This window comes from Palaemon carinicauda, chromosome 40, assembly GCF_036898095.1.
Source record: "Palaemon carinicauda isolate YSFRI2023 chromosome 40, ASM3689809v2, whole genome shotgun sequence".
NCBI lineage: Eukaryota > Metazoa > Arthropoda > Malacostraca > Decapoda > Palaemonidae > Palaemon > Palaemon carinicauda.
The window spans coordinates 64191222-64210499 of NC_090764.1; the positions used below are offsets into that span (position 1 = coordinate 64191222).

General features: G+C 40.3%; 1 protein-coding gene across 2 annotated transcripts in view; it reads left to right on the plus strand.

Moving 5' to 3' along the window:
• Positions 1 to 17457, plus strand: part of LOC137631822 (cytochrome b5-like) — a 42499-nt gene extending 25042 nt beyond the window's left edge. The window contains exons 4-5 of one of the 2 annotated variants that reach the window (XM_068363825.1): positions 12309 to 12371; positions 17052 to 17457. In XM_068363825.1, coding sequence (XP_068219926.1) covers positions 12309 to 12371; positions 17052 to 17067 — 79 coding nt within the window. In that variant the 3' untranslated portion in view covers positions 17068 to 17457. Of the gene's footprint in view, positions 1 to 12308; positions 12572 to 17051 lie in introns of those variants that run through there. The other variant, XM_068363824.1, reaches the window with a different exon arrangement.
• The last annotated feature ends 1821 nt before the right edge of the window (positions 17458 to 19278 follow it).

Below are 19278 nucleotides of genomic sequence, written 5' to 3' on the forward strand. Positions count from 1 at the left end.
TTCGCTTTGCAGACGTTATCTTCAATACATCCTTGCATTCTTTTGTTGATATCGGATTATTTGTTGACGACTTTGGATAGATTTTGAATTCCCCTTTGACTAATTCAAAATGGCTGACCCTTCTCAAGTCCCTAAGTTCAGGAAATGTAATGCTAGGGACTGTTCAAGGCATCTTCCAAAGGCCTCTATCGATCCTCACACCGTTTGTTCCAATTGTCGGGATAAAACCTGTCAATTGGAAGATCGATGTGAGGAATGCATTGGGCTTTCGGAATTCGATTTTATCGAATTCCAGAAATATACACGTAGGCTAGAGAGAGATAGAGTCAGGAGAAGTTCATCTCGCTCCGTTGAATTTTCCTCTCCTCATGCCCCACAACCTATTTCTTCCCCTGTAGTGGTTGCTCCTGATCCCCCTTCTAGCACTCAACAACCTTCGATGGCAGATATGATGCGTGCCATCCAGGCTCTGGGTGAGAGAGTCGAGTCCTTGGCTAGTGACCGTAACCAACTCATGGCAGACGTCAAGGAGTTGAAGTGCAAGAGTGCAGTGGGTAGTGATAAAGTGAGTGGTAGTGTTGTGGAAAGTGTTGTGGATAGTGTTGCGCTTGAGGGTTCGTCTGTTCGTGCCTGTCGTCCTCCCAGTCCGGGACCTCTTGCAAGCTCCCAAGCCCAGGGGAGAAGCAATGTCGTACGACCAAAGGGTTCGAGAGGCTTTAATCAGCGAACAGACGTTCCCTCCGTGGTTTCGGGCGTATCTAACCAAGATCGCCCCACCCACACGAAGACGAGAGAGCCCATTTATTCCTCGTCTGCGGAAGAGGTTTCTCGTAAGAAACCATGGACCAAGGTCTCGCGGCCTCTTAAGCGCAAGTCGGTCCCTTCCGCGCAAGTCCAACGGCCCAGTTGTAGCCACTGGGTCAGTTCGGACTCGCTGCAGTCTTCCGACGACTGCTCACCTCCTAAGAGAGGCAAAGCGGTACCGCATCAGGCAGTAACACCGTCTGTTGCCGCACCTGCTCCTTTAGACCCTAAGTGGTCTTTGCTGCAGACCATGCAGTCACAGTTAACGTCATTGATGCAGGACTTTCGTGGGGAGAAGGTTGACGCTGCACCAACCTCTAGCCTACAACCACCCACGGTTGTGCGTCCAGTGGACGCTGAGGCTACCTTCTCCCGCACTCCAGCTGTGAGAGTCCCGCCACTCATGCGTTCCAGTGTACCCTGCCAGCCGCATGTTGACGTTCAGCGACGCACGGAACCTTCCGTTGACGTTCGCGAGTTACAACAACAGCCTAAGTTGTTTTGTTTTGACGCGGTGCGTCAACCTCCGCAACCCAGTGTGGTTACCTCTACTCGCCCACAGCAAACTAGACAGTCTGGAGTAGACGCTTTGCGTCCCCGCGCTGCTATGGTTGTTGCCAGTTCACAGACTGGGCAACAGTTCCATGACGTTGCGTCCGGTTCAGTCACGCGTGCACCCGTGCTGCCGGACTCAGCTGACCAGCCGATTCCTACTCCTTTGCCGCTTCCTCCTCAGTTTTCAGATGATGGACTCTCTGATGATGATGACGCTGCACACATTGACGACCCACATACGGACATCGACGAACCCAAGACCACGCAACCCTCCTTGGACTTTAGAAAAGTTCTTGCGCTGTTCAAGGAGATGTATCCTGATCAGTTTGTATCTGCGGCTCCACGCTCTCCTCCGTCAGTTTGCTTTAGGCACGCAGTCATCCACGCCTGCCTTTACGAAACTCGTCCTCGCCCGCTCGTCCAAGAGAGCTTTACGAGTGTTAGGAGATTGGATGCAGTCCAAAAAGAACCTTGGGAAGACAGCATTTACGTTTCCCCCTGCGAGACTCTCTTCCAGATCGAGCATCTGGTATGCCACGGGAGAAGTTCTCGGCTTGGGAGTTCCTGCCTCTGCCCAGGGCGACTTCTCAAGTCTAGTAGACTCTCCCCGCAGGCTAGCCATGAGACGCTCTAAGATATGTTGGTCTCCTTCAGACTTAGACCATCTGTTGAAAGGAGTGTTAGAGCCTTCGAGGTTTTTAACTTTTTGGACTGGTGTCTGGGAGCTTTGAGCAGGAAGATCTCCCCTTCTGACAAGGAAACTTCCTTGCTCATTATGTCCTGCATGGACAAGGCCATACGTGACGGATCCAGTGAGCTTGCGGCTTCGTTCGTATCCGGGGTCCTCAAGAAACGGGAAAACCTTTGCTCTTTCCTGTCAGCTGGAGTAACACCGTGTCAGAGATCGGAACTTCTTTTTGCTCCTCTCAAAGTGTCTCTTCCCAGAGGACTTGATAAAGGAGATTGCTACCTCCTTGATTCAGAAAGACACCCATGACCTGGTTGCGTCCTCTGCCCGCAAAGCCACCCCTTTGCCTACCGTGTCTAGACCCAGGATGGACACTCCAGCGTCCAGATTCATTCCGCCCTTTCGTGGCAGAGCCTCCAGCAGAGGAGGTGCTCGTGCCGAAGGGAGACGTGGGAAGAAGAAAGGTACCAAGTCCTTTAAAGGCAGAGTCTGACTGCCACCTTCTTCAGACAGCAGTGGGAGCCAGACTCAAGAACTTCTGGCAGACCTGGGAGAAAAGGGGCGCAGATGCACAATCTGTGAAGTTGCTCAGAGAAGGGTACAAGATCCCGTTTGTCCGCAAACCCCCTCTAGCAACGTCTCCCATCGATCTCTCTCCCAGGTACAGACAGGAAGACAAGAGGCTAGCTTTGAAGCAGGAGGTGTCTCTCTTACTAGAAAAGGGAGCGGTAGTCAAAGTCCGGGACCATCAATCCCCGGGCTTCTACAACCGTCTCTTCTTAGTGGTAAAGAAGACAGGAGGGTGGAGGCCGGTGCTAGACGTCAGTGCGCTGAATGTCTTTGTCACAAAGCAGACGTTCGCCATGGAGACCACAAAGTCAGTTCTAGCAGCGGTCAGGAAGGAAGACTGGATGGTCTCTTTAGACCTAAGGGACGCATACTTTCACGTCCCCATCCACCCAGAATCCCAACCTTTTCTGAGATTCGTTTACGAAAAGGTTGTCTACCAATTTCAAGCCCTGTGCTTTGGCCTAAGCACGGCTCCTCTTGTGTTTACGAGGCTGATGAGGAATATTGCCAAATTCCTGCATTTAGCGGATATCAGAGCCTCCCTCTATTTGGACGACTGGCTGCTAAGAGCTTCTTCCAGTCGTCGCTGTCTGGAGAATCTAAAGTGGACTCTAGATCTGATCAAGGAATTGGGTCTCCTGGTCAATATGGAAAAGTCCCAACTGGTCCCATCCCAAACTATAATGTATTTAGGGATGGAGATTCACAGTCAAGCTTTTCGGGCTTTTCCGTCGGCCCCCAGAACAAGTCAAGCCCAGGTATGCATCCAGAACATGCTAAAGAAGGAACGATGTTCAGTCAGACAGTGGATGAGTCTGATAGGGACGCTATCATCCCTGGAACAGTTCGTTTTGTTAGGGAGACTACACCTCCGTCCCCTTCAATTTCACCTAGCTGTTTACTGGAAAAAGGACAAGACGCTAGAAGCGGTCTCGATCCCCATTTCCGAGAAGATGAAGTCATCACTGACTTGGTGGAAGGACAGTATCAACCTCAGAGAGGGTCTGCCCCTGGCTGTTCAGACCCCCAACCACGTTCTCTTCTCGGACGCATCGGACACGGGCTGGGGTGCGACATTGGACAGTCGGGAATGCTCGGGAACGTGGAACTCGAATCAAAGAACGTTACATATCAACTGCAAGGAGCTACTGGCAGTTCATCTGGCCTTGAAAAGCTTCAAGTCCCTCCTTCAAGGCAAAGTGGTGGAGGTGAACTCGGACAACACCACGGCCTTGGCGTACATCTCCAAGCAAGGAGGGACCCATTCTATGACGTTGTACGAGATCGCAAGGGACCTCCTCACCTGGTCAAGAGATCTAAACCTTTCTCTAGTAACGAGGTTCATCCAAGGCAATATGAATGTCATGGCGGATTGCCTCAGTCGGAGGGGTCAAATCATTCCAACAGAATGGACCCTACACAAGGATGTGTGCAAGAGACTATGGGCCACATGGGGCCAACCTACCATAGATCTCTTCGCAACCTCGATGACCAAGAGGCTCCCAATATATTGCTCACCAATCCCGGACCCAGCAGCAGTTCATATAGATGCCTTTCTACTGGATTGGTCCCATCTAGACCTTTATGCATTCCCCCCGTTCAAGATTGTCAACAAGGTACTGCAGAAGTTCGCCTCTCACGAAGGGACAAGGTTGACGTTAGTTGCTCCCCTCTGGCCCGCGAGAGAATGGTTCACCGAGGTACTTCAATGGCTGGTGGACGTTCCCAGAACTCTTCCTCTAAGAGTGGACCTTCTACGTCAGCCACACGTAAAGAAGGTACACCCAGGCCTCCACGCTCTTCGTCTGACTGCCTTCAGACTATCGAAAGACTCTCTAGAGCTAGAGGCTTTTCGAAGGAGGCAGCCAGGGTGATTGCTAGAGCAAGGAGGACATCCACTCTTAGAGTCTACCAGTCGAAGTGGGAAGTCTTCCGAAACTGGTGCAAGTCGGTATCAGTATCCTCGACCAATACCTCTGTAACCCAAATAGCTGACTTCCTATTATACGTGAGGAAAGAAAGATCTCTTTCAGCTCCCACTATCAAAGGTTACAGAAGCATGTTGGCAACAGTCTTCCGTCACAGAGGCTTAGATCTTTCCAACAACAAAGATCTACAGGACCTCCTTAAGTCTTTTGAGACCACGAAGGAGCGTCGTTTGGCTACACCTGGATGGAATTTAGACGTGGTACTAAGATTCCTGATGTCAGAAAGATTCGAGCCACTACAATCAGCCTCCTTTAAAGATCTCACTTTAAAGACTCTTTTCCTGGTTTGCTTAGCCACAGCTAAAAGAGTCAGTGAGATTCACGCCTTCAGCAGGAACATCGGATTTTCATCTGAAACGGCTACATGTTCTTTACAGCTTGGTTTTCTAGCCAAAAACGAGCTACCTTCTCGCCCTTGGCCGAAATCGTTCGATATTCCAAGCCTTTCAAATAGGGTTGGAAATGAACTAGAAAGAGTCTTATGCCCGTTTAGAGCTCTTAAGTTCTATTTAAGACGAACTAAACCTTTACGAGGACAGTCAGAAGCTTTATGGTGTTCTATTAAGAAACCTTCTTTGCCTATGTCAAAGAATACAGTATCCTATTATATCAGACTGTTGATACGAGAAGCTCATTCCCATCTGAATGAGGAAGACCATGCTTTGCTGAAGGTAAGGACACATGAAGTTAGAGCTGTCGCTACTTCAGTGGCCTTTAAACAAAATAGATATCTGCAGAGTATAATGGACGCAACCTATTGGAGAAGCAAGTCAGTGTTCGCGTCTTTTTATCTTAAAGATGTCCAGTCTCTTTACGAGAACTGGTACACCCTGGGACCATTCGTAGCAGCGAGTGCAGTAGTGGGTGAGGGCTCAACCACTACATTCCCCTAATTCCATAACCTTTTTTAATCTTTCTCTTGAAATGTTTTTTATTGTTGTTTTTGGGTTGTCCGGAAGGCTAAGAAGCCTTTCGCATCCTGGTTGATTTGGCAGGTGGTCAAATTCTTTTCTTGAGAAGCGCCTAGATTAGAGGTTTTGATGAGGTCCTGTAGTATGGGTTGCAACCCTTGATACTTCAGCTCCTAGGAGTCGCTCAGCATCCTAAGAGGATCGCGAGGCTCAGTAAGGAAGACGTACTTAAAAAAGGCAGAGTAATTGTTCAAGTCGACTTCCTTACCAGGTACTTATTTATTTTATGTTTGTTATTTTGAATAACTGCTAAAATGAAATACAAAATCCTTAGCTCATAATAATGTAAACAATTAATGCTGGTCTCTACCCACCCCCCTGGGTGTGAATCAGCTTATATAATCACCGGCTAAGTTTAATATTGAAAAATGTTATTTTTATAATAAAATAAATTTTTGAATATACTTACCCGGTGATTATATATTAAAGGACCCTCCCTTCCTCCCCAATAGAGACCCAGTGGACCGAGGAGAAAATTGAGTTCTGTGTTTACATTGAGTACTGAGTACCTGCACGACAGATGGCGCTGTTGAAGTACACCCCCTACCTGCATAGCGATCGCTGGCGGATTTTGAGCGTAGATTTTTTCTGTCGGGCAGCAGAGCTGCAGCTTATATAATCACCGGGTAAGTATATTCAAAAATTTATTTTATTATAAAAATAACATTTTAAGATATATACAGCAATATGTAGAATATAGAAATCCACTTTTGATGGCATTTGTGGACTACAAAAAGGCCTTTGACAGTATGCACCGGCTAATTTTGTTTAGAGTTCAGCGTTATTATGGAGTTCCTCTTGAATAAAGTACAGTATGAAAATTTGATTGAGTCTGTTCATGAGCATAGCAAGTGCAAAGTTAATTTTAGCGGAGTCCTATCAAATGAATTTTCAGTAAACAGTGGAGTACTCCAAGGGAATGTGTTGTCTCTTATGTTGTTTATCCTCCTCATGGATTTTTTAATGCATAGAACAGTTGGGGATGGTGAAGGATTGGATTGGTAACTGGAAATTAGATGACCTACAATATGCTCATGATGCTGTCCTTATTAGCAGAACACCACAGATTAGCAGAACACCACAGGACTTGCAAAGCTTTCTTACCAGAATGCATGAAATATCACATGAGGTTGGGCTAAAGATAAATAAAAGAAAGACAGAGAATGGAATATGCAATGGAAGATGAAATATCATTGGAAGGAGAAAGGATTAATTAGGTGGAATTATGTAAATAATTAGGAACTGATCTCTAATACAGGATCTTTAGAATTTGAGTTTAATGAAAAATTGAAAAAAAGAAATCAAACTATGGCTAGGTTAAGTAAAATTTGGAAATCAAATTGCTGGAAATTACATATAAAAATCAGGGTGTATATCAGTTTAGTGAGATCAGTGTTACTGTATGGACATGAGTCGTTGTGTGCCAATGAAACCATATCTAACAGATTTTTTAGATTTTAGAACAAAGCCCTCAGAAGAATATTGGGAGTGAAATGGAAGGACAGGATTAGAAATTAAACTATAAGAGAGATAAGTTGAGTGCCATATGTGGATGTGATCATGTTGAGTGGTAGATGGAGATGGCTTGGCCTTGTCCTTCCCACTCCCCGAGAGAGATTAGTTGATCAAACTTTCAACTGGGCTCCACAAAGCACTAGAAGATTTGGAAGACTCAGGCCTATGGATTTCAGTTAGTCTTACCCTTTAATCATTGTGCTATATGTCTGAAACCACAGCTCTAGTTGATAAATTTAAAACTAGAGATTAGGCATCACTTTGTTTAACTGGCCCCCTTGTATCATAAAGAGCACTTTAGCTAAAGTGCGCCACAAGCCACGGCCTCTGACGTATGTTATGAAATATTCATGCAATGACAGCTACGAAAGTGATATCTCGTTTCATGCCATTGTCGTCAATTTGGAGTGTGCAAATGTGATTTCTATCAAGTTTTATTGTTCAAGGATTGTGTACAGAGTAGAAACTTATCGTCTGTAATAAAACTACAATGTACAGAAATGGAACTAATTTTGACCTATTTGAGATTTTTACAGTTATACTAGCAGAGGCAAAGATTCTATAGTACAAGATAGGTGAAGTTTGTATGGATATTCCAGGTACAGTAGATTTAAAGAATGTGAAGTAAATGGCTACTTTGTCTATGGGAGCCCAACTAGGGACCGAGTTTCATGTAATATTTCTCCCACTAGCTCTTATCCCATTTTATAATTCACCCTATAATATTCATGATATGATCCTGTACATACTATGGTTTCCATTTCTCACTCTTATTACCAATATCCCTCATTTGGCCTTCTCTACTAAATAATAGCAGGTTCATCCTGTTATGATTTTAAGCTTTCTAAATTGGAGATCGATAGTTTAAAGCTATATTATTATTATTATTATTATTATTTGCTAAGCTACAACCTTAGTTGGAAAAGCAGGATGCTATAAGCCCAGGGCTCCAACAGGAAAAATAGATCTGTGAGGAAAGGAAAATGAAATATTTTAAGATTTTAAGAGTAACAACATTAAAATAAATATCTCTTATAAAAACTTAAAAAAAAAAAAAAACAGGAGAATTAGAGAAATAAGATAGAATAGTGTGCCCGAGTGTACCCTCAAGCAAGAGGACTCTAACCCAAGAGAGTGGAAGACCATGGTACAGAGGCTATGACACTACCCAAGACTCGATAACAGTGGTTTGATTTTGGAGTCTTCTTCTCTTAGGAGAGCTGCTTACCATAGCTAAAGAATCTCTTCTACCCCCTTACCAAGAGGAAATTATTGATATTTCAGTTTGGAAGGAGCTGGTAGGCAAAATAATTCTAACTAAAAGTGAAGTTTGCATACCTCAAGTCTCACCCAAAGTTGGAGAAAGGCAAGTGGAACAGGCTAATAATATGATGATTCAAGAGAGTCCTTATGCATATGCTGGTCATATTTAATTTACAGTATTATAATTTTCAAAGGTAAAGGCAGGATAATTGTACATACGAAGATAATTTTGAACCCACCTCAATTGTCTTCAGGATGAGTTAAGATGAGTTAGCAGCTGAAGACCAGACAGGAGAACAATACTCAAAACAGGGTAAATTGAAAGAAATAAAAAAATTCTTCTGAAAAGATTGATCACTGAAAATCTAAAAGTCTTTTTCAATAAGAAAATATTTTGTGCAATTGAAGAACAGGCTCAATGTGATTCTCGAAAGTTAATTTGCAATAAAAAATCATACCTAAAATGTTAAAGTTGTATATAGTTAAAGAATCATTGTCAATGTAGAGATCTATATGTTGAGGAGCGACTGTCTGTCTGTTGTTGCAGCAAATGGTGGAGTTGAGTGGAAGCAGATGTACGTCATGGGATGCAAAGTGTTGGGGGCAGTGAAGGGTTTGGTAAGGAATAGAGGGTTAGGCATGAATGTAAAGAGAGTTCTGTATGAAAAAGTGATTGTACCAACTGTGATGTATGGATCGGAGTTGTGGGGAATGAAAGGACGGAGACACAGAAATTGAATGTGTTTGAGATGAAGTGTCTGAGGAGTATGGCTGGTGTATTTCGAGTAGATAGGGTTAGGAACAAAATAGTGAGGGTGAGAATGGGTGTAAGAAATTATTCAGCAGCTAGAGTGGATATGAATGTGTTGAGGTGGTTTAGCCATGTTGTGAGAATGGAAAATGGCCATCTGCTAAAGAAGGTGATGAATGCAAGAGTTGATGGGAGAAGTACAAGAGGAAGGCCAAGGTTTGGGTGGATGGATGGAGTGAAGAAAGCTCTGGGTGATAGGAGGATAGATGTGAGAGAGGCAAGAGAGCGTGCTAGAAATACGAATGAATGGCGAGCGATTATGATGCAGTTCCAGTAGGCCCTGCTGCTTCCTCCGGTCGCTTTGAATGAACTCGGAGGTAGCAGCAGTAGGGGATTCAGCGTTCTGAAGCTTCATCTGTGGTGGATAACTGGGGAGGGTGAGCTTTGGCACCCTAGCAGTACCAGCCGAACTCGGTTGAGTCCCGATAGATAGACTTAGGATATAACTCCATGCTCCATAATTAACACCATGCACTTACTATAGCTAGCTCTTCATTAAGGGATTCAGCAACCCCAGTTCTACATCCAAGAGATAGAATTGAGACAAAGAGAGTAGCATCATCTGCATATACAATGAGCTTGTTTTCTAGGCCAAACTACATAACATGTGTATGTAGTATGAAAAGTAATGTGCCAAGAACACTACCCTAAGGGACACCAGATATCACATACTTATAATCACTATGGTGCCCATCAACAACTAATCTAGGTAGTAGGTTGGCCAGGGCACCAGCACCCCATTGAGATACTACCTCTAGAGAGTTATAGGGTCCTTTGACTAGCAAGACAGTAGTACATTGAATTCTTCTCTCTGGTTATGGTTCTTTCCCTTTGCCTACACATGCACCGAATAGTCTGGGCTATTCTTTACATATCCTCCTCTGTCCTCATACACTGACAACTCTGTGATTATCAAACAATTCTTCACCCAAGGGGTTAACTACTGCAGTGTAATTGTTCAGTGGCTACTCTCCTCTTGGTAAGGGTAGAAGAGACTCTTTAGCTATGGTAAGCAGCTCTTCTAGGAGAAGGACACTCCAAAATCAAACCATTGTTCTCTAGTCTTGGGTAGTGTCATAGCCTCTGTACCATGGTCTTCCATTGTCTTGGGTTAGAGTTCTCTTGCTTAAGGGTACATTCGGGCACACTATTCTATCTAATTCCTCCTCCTGTTGTTTTGTTAAAGTATTTACAGTAGTTTATTTAGGAAATGTTTATTTTAATGTTGTTACTGCTCTTGAAATATTTTATTTTCCCTTGTTTCCTTTCCTCACTGGGCTATTTTCCCTGTTGGGCCCCTGGGCTTATAGCATCCTGCTTTTCCAACTAGGGTTGTAGCTTAGCAATTAATAATAATAATAATAATAATCTTTGCAATCTATTACTTAAAAATAAGTAATGATTCTAAGAAAAGACCCACTCACTCCCAACTGTTTGAGTTTGAAAACAGCACTAAAATCAATGTCCGTGAAACAAACTTCCTGACTACGACCAAGGGATTTCTGTACAGTATTGGATATTGTGAGAGGGGCATCACATGCTCCAAGGCCTTTACAAAAGCCAAATTGCAAACTAGGAACAGATTATTACCTCCACCAAACCTATTTAGACGTTTTACCGAAAGACGTTCAAATTAGCTGGTCTAGAGCTACCACAAACACATTTGCCTGATGGAGTAACATTACCAATTCTCCAAAAAGGGGAAAAGAATCTCTTCCTACTAACTGAATTCCATTTTACGAAAAATTTAAACAGAACAGAGCATTGCTCAAATGATTGAGGTTAGAGGATATATTTTCGTTTGTTTGTCATTCTTCGAGTTAGGTAGAATTTTAATCTATATCCAAGATATACTAGTCTTAGTTCATGATGGAATCCTCCATTCCAATGTTTTATAAATCTCTGGTTTTACTTCTGCATTATAGAATGTAGTCAAGTATTGAAGAACATTTTCTGTGATATATGACTTTTTTCTCCTTCTATTAACGTGCTTTTCCCCATTTGTATGGGGTAAGCAGAGTTGCTTTCTTTGAAGGACGTATATGACTTCCCCCGTATGACATAAAGATTTGAGCAAATACTCATATGTAATGGTTTTTTGTATCATATAACGGCTGTAATAAATACTGTGTGAATGGTTAGGTTAAAAAGTGTTTTAGACAATTACTTGACCCTAAGACACCCTTTTTTTTATCTGCTCAAAGTAAACTGATTACCATGGTAGGTCTTTTGCATGAATGATTTGATTGTTATTTTAGCGGATGAATTTATGAGGTTTATTATGTTTCTGGGTTGAGTCTTTTCTTATTAGCCATATCTAACGTGTCTGTACAGTTCGTTGTTTCTTGGTTCATTTGAACTGAATGTTCTGAGTGGGATACTACAACATGGTGAAAGGGTTTGCATATCACCATGATCATCAAAGTTGTACCATTCAATGCTACTCATACTAGGCTGGTATGCTGTGAGCAATCAGACAAAAATCTCCCACCATCACACATCCACATTGGCCAGCTTGGTGATGAAAACAGGCCAAACACTAAATATGAATAGACATGCCTGAGGCCTGTGTCCTGCAGTGGACTAAAAACAGCTGCATTTGCTGTTGTAATTGAACTGAATTAAGCAGCTAAGAATAAAGAATCTGTACTGTATGAAAGAAAGTTTGGATGTTTGAAAGAATTTAGAGTCCCTTTTGACTATCTTCAAGGTACTGTAGTTGGAGAAAACTCAATAAGTACTGTAGTACAAAAAATATTGAACAGAATTTGCCAGTTCAAAACAAGAAAGACTGGCACCAGTCATTCATTTATTTGTGTGTTCTGCCAGTTCTAGTTAGGCAATTATCGTAGAGAATCCTATAAACACCTGCGTGAAGTCAAGAGTTGCACGGAAATCTTTGTTTTAATAAAAGTGAAAACAAATTTTTATTGATCAAGTTGAAGAAAAAACTTAGAGGGTTTTATCTAGGAATCATAATACTGGTAAATTATGATAGTGTTTTTTTTTTTTTTTAAATAAATGGTTGATATCTATGGATAAGAAATTTGGTCATTTTGAAGAAAAAATTAACAAAATCAGATTGATTTTGAGTTTTTTTTAAACAATTGAATTGTGTTTTAATTACAATTTATTTTTTACAGTTCGTGGAAGTCTTGGTTGATTCCAGTGGGCATTGCTTGTTTAGCCTCGTTGATCTACCGACTGTATGTCCTACCATAGTGAAATTTGTATTCTTGGATAGGTATCAATTACACATAGTTAGACTATTCTTTTTATCAATCTTATCCTTTCAGATATAGTGTACAGTAGACTGTACTCTTGTGCTGCTTTTTATTTTTGTATACCAATTGCAGTTGTAAACTACAATCACAACAGTATTTCATTAATTAAAAAAGATAAGGAAGTTATTTTTTTTTACCTCTCCTTATGAGATTTTAAAACCTTAATAGTCTCTGTTTAGAAGAAAAATGTATTGCAGTGCCATGAGAGTTACATTAAATATTACTTTTTGGTTTATGATGGTAGAGTTATATTAAACATTACCTTTGGTTTACGATGGTAAAATAAAGTATGTACAGGAGTTCCTCGAGTTACGAATGAGATCCGATTTTACAATGCGCCGTAACCCCATTTTCGTCATAAGTGGGATTTTATATACATAAGATACTGTATGTAAATGCATACAGACATAGACACATGCATGCATACTGTATATGTATATATTTTACAAAAGACAGAAAACAATCCTTTACCATTCATAAATTACTGTACCCTGTATAGGCAGCCCTCCTTATTCAAAGGGTTAGGCAACAGAGACTGGCGTGATAAACGAGAATCTGTGAATACTTGCAACCCTAGGGTGGTTCGACTCCTAACCTACCAATTAACTGCCCGTTGCCTATACACAATTGACTAAAACATTTCAGTAAGTGTGCAGTACACAGCGCTAGTCATCGCTACACTTATGCATACATGTAATCCGTAAAGTAACTACAAACGCTGTTGTTCCTTTCTAACAACACTTGTTGATATTGTAGTGTATATCATTACAGTACATCTTAATTAGTTAAGGTCAAAATCATAAATGATTGCAGTTTTCGGGAGGTCGACTCGCGCCATTCAAACTCACCGTACGTGTAGCTTATATCTACTGTACATTACTACTGTGAAATATGGTATTTCATATACAGTACTTCACAGTAATTAATATAAAATAACTAATATACAATGAATATACTAATACACTAAAAAGAAGAACTATCGGTACAACACCACTAAACGTTTACGTACAAAGTTCTACGTAGTAAGTCTGAAGCAGGATGGAACTCTTCTGTTGACTGTTTGCCACGTGGGGTAGCATGATGTACGTTTCACACTTTAGACTAAAATCACTTATACACTCTATGTAGATATGTACAGGTTTTTTACATCATTATTTTTTACACCAAAACTTGATTTTGCACAAAAAGGACTGAAGTGGGAGATTCACACGCGGGGAGAGATGATGTGAGACTTGAGGCTGAGTCAGCGAGAGATGATGCGAGACTGAGGCTGAGTCGGCGAGAGATGATGGGAGACTTAGGCTGAGTCGGCGAGAGATGGGATGCTGTGCTGTGTGGAGAGGGGAAATGCTGCAAAGCATGTTAGGTGCAAAGGAGCACGGTCTGAGGCCGCGAAAGTGCTTATTGCAAAATCACGAATGTGATTTTTTTTTTAATCGGTTATACGGCTCTGCATTGCGAATGACCAAATCAGAGAAGATATAATAGAACCCGCAATTAACGAGTGCTGACCGTCCATACAAATGGTGGATGGTCTTTTTGTCCGATGTCACTTCGTCCATGTCTTTTCGTCCGATTGTTTTAGAAAATGAATCTTATCAAGGGATTTCTATTGCCATTTACTTCCTTTCCATGTAAAAGCTGTTATTGTCTTGATTATATGTAACTAGCTTGCTTATGTTAAAGTGCTTATTTTCTAATTACCCTGTAAGCCTTGTTTAACTATTATATGTTATTGGCCAGCTTATGGTAAAATGCTCATTTTCTAATTACTCTGTTAGCCTTATTTGACATTCTCTTTCTCCTTTCTCTTAAGTAAGGTATTTTACCGGACAAAATATATAGTATGCTGCAAATTTAGTTTTTCAGTTGCTGAATTTTCCCATCCCAAATGGAATAGTTCATACAATGAACTAGAGCAAAAGAAAAGTAGTAGGTTAAAGTAATTGTCTATCGTTTTCATTCAGGTTACTAATATGAAAAAGAATACTAGAGGTGTGAGACAAGGCTTGTGTTTGATGCGGATTCACACGATAACGGAAAACAATGCAACAAAAATTATTTATCGAATGAGGATATTCATCCATCCATTGCAGATGCATTAAATATTAGAAAAGCAGTTGTTGAAATAAAGCAAGCAGTTGAGAAAATGGCGGCAATTTTAGCATATTGGGAACTAAGTTTATGCAATTAACTGAAAATACCTGTAGTTGATCTCAGCTCCATCGTGTATTATGCAAGTACTTTTGAAGACTAGTCAAGGGTACTGACAAAAGCAATCCTGGTTTCCTTATTCCTGTGGCTAGTCGTGGATTTGAAACTCCGGACAAATATGGTAAGCTGGATAATTGTGAACAGTTTTCAAGATATGATTCGGGTATCAAAGATCATCAATGCATTTTAGTATTAGCACCAGAAAGAGTTCTTCAGGATGCAGCATCTTATCGTCATTAGGTCATGTGATGGAGCATTTTTAAATTGTGCCAGAACAGTGGTATTAAGTATTTTGCATTCAAGTGTAAGTTAATAGATGCAGTTGCCCACGGGTCTTTACATTACTGTCGAATAAAAAGGTAGATATGTGAATCAGTTTTCAATCAATTAAAAACTATGCAACCTAATATAGGTCCACTTGATCTCATGGCAGATTTTGAAATTGCGGTTCAGAAGTAATTTGATTCATTATTTCCTATTTAATCTATCATTACATGCTTGTTTCATTTGGGCTAATCAATATTTCGAAAAATTGTAGATTTAAGTCATGAACAAATATGTAACAAAGACTCTGAATTCAGTCTTAAAATAAGATATTTTTCAGCGTTAGGGTTTCTTCCCGCTGAAGAGGTTGAAAAGGCCTATGAGGAATTAAAAGAAGATGAAGAAATACCTTTAGAATACATCGCTTGCTTTGACTTGACTTACATGGTTGTTGTAGGACGTGCTTGGTGTTAGACAACGGAGAGATACATCTATTTTCCTGATAGCTGTATGGAATGTTAATAAGCGGGCATATTCTTCAATATCTTCCCAGAATGAATAAAGTTGGGGGGGTTCATTCTGCTATAAATGGATCAGTGGATGAAGCACATATGATTGTTTGGAAAGTTATCAAAATGCTGTAGGAAGAGGAAGGATTATTTGAGTTAAAATTACTCAAACGTTTTGAGGAGATCAGTCTAATTTTTGTACACGATAGAAAAAAAAATAACTGATTGTCTCAAAAGATTGATAATAGAACTCAAATCAATGAGGAAAACAGAATTTTTGAAGTGCGGTGCATATAATTTGGACCAATGTTAAGTGATTATAAATCTATATTTTGAGATTATTTCTATTTTTTTTTCACAGTGTAACATATCCTACCAATAAAATTATCTTTTATTTGCTTTTGATTTTCACTTCTCTTTATGAAGAATTTGATGAGACATTAAACTTAGAACTTTTTTAAGATTTGATTCTGTGTAGATAGAAATTTGGTTAGGCTTTTTCAGGCAGTGGATGGCCTTAGACGTGGCCTTAAGTGTCCGTAGCCTTGAATCTTCTAAATTTCTATAAATTTAATATTGTATCACTGGTCAAGGATACAGGAAATCTCAGCCTGATAGATATTTGGCTAGATTTTTCTTTAGGCAATGAATGGCCTATCATACCCCCATAGCCTTGAATCTTCTGAATTTCCTTTCGGGTGGAGGTTGAGGACTAAGTGGGGTTTTCCTTTTCTTCTTTTATAGGGAAATATCACTGTTATAGAAATGGTTCATTAAGCCACAAAGATTCTTGGATTGGAACGAGTTTAAAATTGGACCTAAAGTCACTGGAATAAAAATTCATCGGACGAAAAGACACGGGACTAAGAGGCATGGACGAATTAATGTTGGACAAAATAGTGTAATAGTATAATAATGTACCTACACTAATACAGTACTAGTAGACAATAAGTAATATATACTATATAACAAATCCCTACCTTTATTCCCCTTTGTTGTTTCGCTTCACTAAGGTCACTTTCAGTTCTATCGTAATGGCTTTCCTCGTCGTGGATGCACAGCCATCAGAAAAGTCTCCCTTATGTTTTCCAGACTTGATGCACAGTAACAAAAGGCACAAAAATATCCAGAAAACAGTAGCACGATAATCCCATGTGCGTATCGCAAATAAAGATGCCAAAGTAATGCTCAAGTGACGCGTAAAGCACTACACCGTGGACAGACAACGGTCTGTTCTCTTCACCAACAAGTAGTTCATCATATCAACAAAAAACATCTTGTCTCAAATGATTTTTTTTTTTTTTTTCATGTATGTTATGGATGCCTGTTCGTAACGGTGAATCGTCGTAACCCGAGGACTTCATTCAATATGTTAATGCATGCTGTACGAGCCTCTTTGTGTGTGCTATTCTTTGTTATTAAATGTTATATGAATCCAAAGCTCAAAGCAACAGTTACATTCTCTTTATGTAATTACTATACAGCACTCTACTATGAATCTTCAGTCTGTAAACCGTGTCTTTCCTTGATTTGTAAAGTACATACTAGTATTGATACCCTGTAGTGGATTTAGTTGATAAAACAGAATGTTTCTGAAAACACTTTTTTCCCTCAGGTACAAACCGCAATAGAGGAGCTAGGAGCATCATCCTTTTCTTTGACCATTCGTAGTTATTAGTTATCATATGTATTCCATTTTTTTTTCATTTAATATTACTGTATTACACATATCTGCTCTTGCCAGGGCTCTGTTCATTTAGAGGTTCGATATTTTATCTTGTTTATGAGGGCAGCTCCCATCTATACACATATATGTTATACCTTCATTACCATTCTATAATAAAGGGAATAAAATATGCATGAAATATAGTGGTAAGACCGAGATCCAATATAAATATTTTTTGTATTTAGTAGAATACAATATATATTAATTGGTTCTAATTTTCTTGACTTTAGTTTATAGTACTATCCTATACTTTTATTGTTTTATATGACAGATTTATTAAATGATCACTGCAAAACTTGGCTTATTTCCCCTTATTTCTAACAAGAGCAATTCAATGTAGATTGACAGTATTAAAGAATAGCAATATAAAGATTTTATTCCTATACTTTTCAGCTTTTAAATATTCCTACTTCACGTCCTAGATGCATTCCATCTATCTGGGTCGAGTTTTCCAGGTCCCTCTCTACCCATACTCTCCTAGAATAAGACCTGGTTGGGATTTGTAGGTCCTGGGCTTCCACAAGTTAACTTTTCTCATGAATAAAGTGAAACAAAGTTCCTGGCAGCCATTGGAATTTGGTTTGGTAGATGGAGTGGGTGGGAGTTATTAGCATACATGATTATTCCTAAGTGGATATAAACTTCTGAATTTAAATGAATTACACTTTTGGTTCCATTTTCTACAACCAGACAACAATAAAAGAAAATGGGCTCTGTTGCACCATGGATAGTTACCATAGCAACCCCAATGCCGGCACCATGCGCGGCTTCCGATGGGCTTCATTCATCTTCTTGTCACTGTTAAGAGAAGAGGTCTCCCCTCTTCTCTCCATGATCATGACTTGCTTAATCCAAACTGGATTTCCACTTATAGGTCTTTGTGTCTTTTCTTTATCATTACAACTGTTCTTATCATTATCTGTGCTATGCTTATGCTTAACAGTGGCTAATGCTTTGGCAAACAATATTCTGTGGCATCTCTGTGTGGGTTTTGTAGGGAGTGGCCGTCCTCTCAGTGGGAGAGATTTCTTTCTAGATGCAATTAACGAGCTAAGAGAAAAGATTGTTCTACTTAATCGTCTTCTTCCAGTATACTAATGGTATGAATTGTAACCTTTGTTCTGCATTGAAAGATAATCCCCTTCCTACTCCTTTGTATCTTGAACCTTCTAAGGCTCCAATTATGGAGGACAATGGCCATAATGATAACTTACTGATGATCATAATTATCATCTAATATTGATCTTGTGACTAGTGATCCTGAGTCGATGCTTGTGATAGATCACTCGGCTATGGCCACTGAGCTGGATTTCAGTCCCAGTATCCTTGGTCCATGATTATTTAGAAATGCATAGCTTTCCCTTGCCTTCCACTAGTGTGTTGAGTGGCAAGCCCTATATAGTTAATTTTATCCGGGGGTTGATTTTTCGCCTTTGTAGATATCTCCCATCAAGGCATCAGAAGACCACCATTCGCATTTGTGGAACCTCTAGAGTCGAGACTGTCATTACCCCATTACAGAGTATTGATCTTTTCCTGTCCAGACAGGTGATCCAAATTGTGATTCTAAGGTCCAGGTCACTCGCCAAATGGAAGACAATATAGGCCTAAGCGCTAGTAACAGCAAAAGTTTTTTAAAAGCATCCTAATTTTGATTGCGTATTTTAGATCAATACTAAAATGATATTTCTCGAAAGCTGAATGCTTTTTCTATTACGCACACCGTAGATAAATATCTAAAGTGTGATAATTGCAACCAATATTTTATTGTTGATGGAAGCAAAAAAATAATAAAATTTTGTTATTGTCAGTCTTCTCTTCTGAGTTGTATAATCGCAATCATTGTACAGCAGATAAATTTTATTGAATTTTACCTTCCTAAATAGAGAATTCTTTTCTTAAAATAACAGTCACTATGTTATTTAATTTGCATTACTAGCATACAAACAACTATGCAATTTAACAGCATAACATTTAAATTGGTGAAATGAGATGAATTTATACCCTACGTTGGTAGCCCTGAGAGGAATTAGCGCTAGCTTTATTGAGGAACTCGCTCACGGGTAACCATAATAACAAAGCCACGTCTAACATCATGCCGGATTAAACTACAAAT